The sequence below is a fragment of the Emiliania huxleyi genome (assembly GCF_000372725.1).
Source record: "Emiliania huxleyi CCMP1516 unplaced genomic scaffold EMIHUscaffold_91, whole genome shotgun sequence".
Taxonomy (NCBI): Eukaryota; Haptophyta; order Isochrysidales; family Noelaerhabdaceae; genus Emiliania; species Emiliania huxleyi.
This window is the reverse complement of record NW_005195220.1, coordinates 407,282-412,739: the sequence shown is the minus strand read 5'-3', so window position 1 is coordinate 412,739 and position 5,458 is coordinate 407,282. Positions and strand designations below refer to the sequence as shown.

The 5,458-nt window shown below is 64.5% G+C and overlaps 1 protein-coding gene across 1 annotated transcript; it reads left to right on the top strand.

The window, feature by feature from the left end:
• Positions 1-3,061: 3,061 nt before the first annotated feature.
• On the top strand, positions 3,062-4,304 carry EMIHUDRAFT_220508 (hypothetical protein; the record flags this gene model as incomplete). The annotated part of the gene is made up of 4 exons (XM_005757393.1): positions 3,062-3,135; positions 3,708-3,890; positions 4,052-4,125; positions 4,252-4,304. The coding sequence occupies 4 exons, from the start codon at positions 3,062-3,064 to the stop codon at positions 4,302-4,304; spliced, it is 384 nt and encodes a 127-aa protein (XP_005757450.1).
• Positions 4,305-5,458: the final 1,154 nt, after the last annotated feature.

Here is a 5,458-nt window from a genome sequence, read left to right as displayed (position 1 = left end):
CAAACAGCCAAGGCCACACCGACCTCGCCGCTTGGCTGGTCGCCAGCCGCGGCTGGACGCCGCTCGCGCACCTTGAGACCCTCACCGCCGCCCGCGCCACCTCCCTCCTGCGCAGCGGCGCAAGCCTGCATGAGGGCGAGCCGACGCCGCTGCGGCGCGCCGCGGGCAGCGAGGGCGAGGCGGCGGCGCTGGTTCGGCGGGCGGCGGCGCCGTGGTCGCCGGCAAGCCACTCGCTCTTCCCCGCGGCGGCCCGCGCGCGGGCGGCGCTCCTCATCCTCTCGATCTACGAGATCCACGAGCGGTACCACCTCGACTCGGCAGGAGCCACGAACGGCATCGCGGCGCTCGACTTTGGCCACTGCGTCTTGGGTTTCGCCATCGCGCGCGAGGCGCAGTGATAGGGGCTTGCTTTCGCGCGCGGCGTGGCGCTTGGCGCCGCGCGTATGATCTTGGTCCATGCGGATCGGCTATCATGAGGTAAGCTATCATGACGCCTTCGGTGGGCGGTTTGACTTTGCCGCGCGCGCGGCAACGGCATGCTCTGGAGGGCGCCTGGATCAAGGGCGCCGTTTAGTCTCGTTTGTCTGTTTGAGTGTGTGTGATGATCTAATGTAACCCTGACAGAACCCTATTGGGCCAAAGTACAGGTTTCGATCCGGGCCAGCGGCACCGCAATGCGCAAATTTTGATCAGCAAATTCCGTTTCCGAGGGGCGGCCGCAAAAATTTTGCGTTTTTGACCGGTAGATTTCTTGGCACATGCGAGAGAAAGCGAACGTTTTTCTTCTTTCTGGCGGCATGAGCGGCGCCTGCCCAACCCGCCTCGCCGACCTGGCTCGGGGCGACCTGGCCTCGCTGCGCGCCTTCCTCTCCGGGCGGCGGACGCGCGGCACGTCGCTCGCGGCCCAGCTCGACGCGCGGCACGACACCGAGAAGCAGGACACGCTGCTCACCTGGGCCGCTCGTCACGGGCAGGCCGAGGCGGCGCGGCTGCTGCTCGACAGCGGCGCGAGCGTCGGGGCGACGACTGGCCGCGGCACTTCCGCGCTGTGTATCGCGTGCCAGGAGGGCCAGATTGAGTGCGCCCGGCTGCTCCTCGAGGTTGGCGCGGCGACCGACCAAGCAGACGCTGAAGGCTTCACGCCGCTGTACGTCGCGAGCCTGAAGGGCCACGTCGAGTGCGCCCAGCTGCTCCTCGAGGCCGGCGCGGCGCTCAACCAAGCCCGCAATGACGGCGCCACGCCGCTGTTCATTGCGAGCCAGCAGGGCCAGCTCGAGTGCGCCCGGCTGCTCCTCGAGGCTGGTGCGGCGATGGACCGAGCCCGCAACGACGGCACCACGCCGCTGTGCGTGCCAGGAGGGCCATCCCGAGTGCGTTCGGCTGCTCCTCGAGGCCGACGCTGACATCAACAAAGCCCTGGAGGACGGCACCACGCCGCTGTTCATGGCGAGCCAGGAGGACCACCTCGAGTGCGCCCGGCTGCTACGCGACGCTGGCGCTGACATCAACCAGGCGGACAAGGACGGTGTCACGCCGCTGTTCATCGCGAGCGAGAAGGGCCACGTCGAGTGCGCCCGGCTGCTACGCGACGCTGGCGCTGACATCAACCAAGCGATGAACGGCGGCGCCACGCCACTGTTCATGGCGTGCCAGCACGACCACCTCGAGATCGCCCGGCTGCTTCTCGAGGCTGGCGCGGCGATCGACCAAGCCCGGCAGAACGGCGCCACGCCGCTGATCATGGCATGCTTCAACGGCCACCTCGAGATCGCCCGGCTGCTTCTCGAGGCTGGCGCGGCGATCGACCAGGCCGATGAGCAAGGCGCCACGCCGCTGATCATGGCATGCTTCAACGGCCACCTCGAGGTCGCCAAGCTCCTCTCCTCCTACGGCGCCTCCCGCGCCGCTACGCCCTTCGGCACGCCCGAGGAGGCCGCAAACAGCCAAGGCCACGCCGACCTCGCCGCCTGGCTGGTCGCCAGCCGCGGCTGGACGCCGCTCGCGCACCTTGAGACCCTCACCGCCGCCCGCGCCACCTCCCTCCTGCGCGGCGGCGCAAGCCTGCATGAGGGCGAGCCGACGCCGCTGCGGCGCGCCGCGGGCGGCGAGGGCGAGGCGGCGGCGCTGGTTCGGCGGGCGGCGGCGCCGTGGTCGCCGGCAAGCCACTCGCTCTTCCCCGCGGCGGCCCGCGCGCGGGCGGCGCTCCTCGTCCGCTCGATCTACGAGATCCACGAGCGGTACCACCTCGACTCGGCAGGAGCCACGAACGGCATCGCGGCGCTCGACTTTGGCCACTGCGTCTTGGGTTTCGCCATCGCGCGCGAGGCGCAGTGATAGGGGCTTGCTTTCGCGCGCGGCGTGGCGCTTGGCGCCGCGCGTATGATCTTGGTCCATGCGGATCGGCTATCATGAGGTAAGCTATCATGACGCCTTCGGTGGGCGGTTTGACTTTGCCGCGCGCGCGGCAACGGCATGCTCTGGAGGGCGCCTGGATCAAGGGCGCCGTTTAGTCTCGTTTGTCTGTTTGAGTGTGTGATGATCTAATGTAACCCTGACAGAACCCTATTGGGCCAAAGTACAGGTTTCGATCCGGGCCACCGGCACCGCAATGCGCAAATTTTGATCAAGGTAAGGTAAGGTAAACTTCTCCACACACACGAGGTGGTGGGGCAAGGGGGGGCAACCCTCGCGTCTCCACGTCTGACGACAGGAGCCCCACGGCATTCAAAGTGCAAGGCCCAGTGCGCGTGGGTGAGCGGTGTGTGTGTGTGTGTGTGTGTGTGTGTGTGTGTGTGTGTGTGTGTGTGTGTGTGTGTGTGTGTGTGTGTGTGTGTGTGTGTGTGTGTGTGTGTGTGTCACGTCACTGCATCCTCCGCCGGTTCCTCCCGTCGCCTCTTCTTTGTTCGAATGTTTTTCAATCCATCCTTCACGAAGCCCTCCCATGTAGCTAGCGTTCTTGGCGAATGTCTCGAAATGGCCAGCAGGCGCTGTCTGCTCGCGGTCTGTGCGGGCCGCTCGTCCTCCCCGCCCTTCTTTCGTCCTCCCGTCCCTCCCCTCCACCATGGCCTTCTCGGCACTTCTTTCTCTATCCGCCTCGCCCTGCCTTTTCGTATCGTGCCGTTCGCCCTCCATTCGGTGACCTCCATGGCTGTCCGCCCCCCTTTGGGTGGCGCTCTCGATACGGTTGCGTCAACCTCGACGTCGCTGTCGCCCTCCCCGTCCCCGCCGGCGTCCGTGCCTCGGTTCGCGTCATCGGTAGCGTCTCCGTTGTTCCCTCGTGCCCCGCCGTCGCCCTCTCTGCTCGGGCCGTTAGCGATTTCGCCCCTCCTGCGTGTCGCCCCTCCGTCCCCTCCCCTTTCTTCGTCGTCATCGTCGCTGTCGCGAAAGCCCTCCGGTCCCTCGATTCCCTCGCCTATCCCCTCCGCTGCGTCGTCCCAGTTTATATCCTCATCCTCTGCGCACGTCGCGTTGGCTTCCTCTCTCCCCCTTTCCTCCCTGCCCCTCTCGCTGTCTGGTGTTAATGGACCCCCTTCCTCTCCCTCGCCACCGTCACCGTCACCATCCCCGTCGCTACCGCCCTCCATCCCCGCCGCCCTTTGTTTCACACTCGTCTCTGCCATGTCCGCCGTCGCCGCCGTCCTGTCTGCTGCGCTCTGTGCTCCGTGGTACAGTCGCTTATTGTTGCTCAGGATTAGCTCACGCACCAGGACAGCCTCCTGCTCGTTATTTTGGCTTGCCGATATGCATCCAAAGTTCCACGCTAGCTCCTCCTTCGTCACGTCTATCTTTTTGCAGTATCTCGCGAATGCCGTCCGCGCTTGCTGGGGTGTTATTGCGTTCGGATCCGCCCTGGTCCCCGCCCTGTATCCCATCTCCTTGCGGTGGCTCCTGTATGAGTCCCCATATGACCATGTGATTTCTTGGCCTTCCTTGACTCCCCTCTCTGCAAACAGGACCATCACCTGCGCAGCTGCCTTGCCTAATTGTATCTCCTCGTAGCGTACGAAGTGCGTCGCCCTCGTGCCTCGTTTCGGCTCATTCGATGCTGCAGGCCAATCGAAGTTACAGCGCGCCACGACGCTGTCAAAGTCGTCCCCGCTCTCGTCGTCACTTCCATCCAGCTGCGTCCCCCCTGCTGCCGTGTGTCGTGATAGTTCGTCTGGTACTGTCTCTGGTGGCTGCGCCGTTCCTGTCCGGAAGATCTCCCCAGTGTAGATGCTACACACCATTTTGACACACAATTTTGATCAGCAAATTCCGAGGGGCGGCCGCAAATTTTGGTTTTTGCGTTTTTCGGTTTTTGACCGGTAGATTATTTGCTTCTCGGGCGGCGCGCTCCTGGGGCAGCAACCAACAACCTGGATGGGGACGGGGTGCTGCGCAACCGACGCCAACCAGCAGCGTTCACAGCACAGTGCGAAACTAGGGTTGCAACCTGGTAAAGAACTCGCTCGCTGCTTGGTTGGTCCAACGCTTTGTGAAGGCTCACTGTGAATTAAACCAGCCCACTCTTTCCTTTGCACCTGATGCTACTGAGGGCTGGCAGCGAGCTGACACGCCTCTCCCCGCGGGAGGGAGCCCATCGCACCACCAGGTGGAAGAGAAGTAGTGGGCTGGGACAAAGCGCACGCTGCACTTTATGCTGCACTTCTTGAATAGGTTGTCAATGCGTGAACAGTGCCCGTGAAGTGCTAAATAAATGCTTCGGCTCCCGGCTCGCGGAACGAGGTTTACAAGAAAGGCGCAGAAGTAACACCTTTGGTGGCGGCGTGCCGTCCTCCCATCACTCCTATTTGTTGTCTGTTTTCTTTGTATATGTATTAAACTTTCAGTTTAACTGTTTAAAGCCGTAAGCAGTTTCTTCTTTCAAACTAACACAACTGGCTCAACCGTTCAGTGTGTGCAACGCAAGTGGGCTTTGTTGACTCGCACTTACGCCAAGCTCTCGCGGCGAGAGTCTGGCGGCGTTCGAGGCGGCGTGGGGATCGGGCTGACGCCCCCGGCCATCCTGCGCTCGAGGATCTCTGCGAGCGACCGCGGAGAGCGCGAGAGCAGTCGCTGATCCGACGTGGCTGCGCTCGTCATCGCACGCTGGAGCATGCCGCCAGCGGCTGCGTTCAAGCAATTCTGGGTGGAGGCGGGGAGGGCGGGGGCGGTGATGGTGGGGGTGGAGACGGTGGAATTGTCGATTCGGTCCCAGGAGGCCGGCGGCTCGGACGGCTCCGCCTCCTCAGCTAGAGACGCCCAAGGAGGCCTCGCCGGCGAGGAGCGAGGCGGTGCTGCGCTCGAGGCGGTGCTGCTCGAGGCGGCGGCGGCGGCGGAGGAGGAGGAGGAGGCTGCAGAGGCTGCGGCCGGGGGAGGAGGAGCCCCCACCTCGGCCGAGCTGCTCTCTTTGTGCTCGAGCAGGCGGTGCCTCCCCTCGGCGGCGGGGGGCAGCCGGCAAATCCGGCAGCCGCAG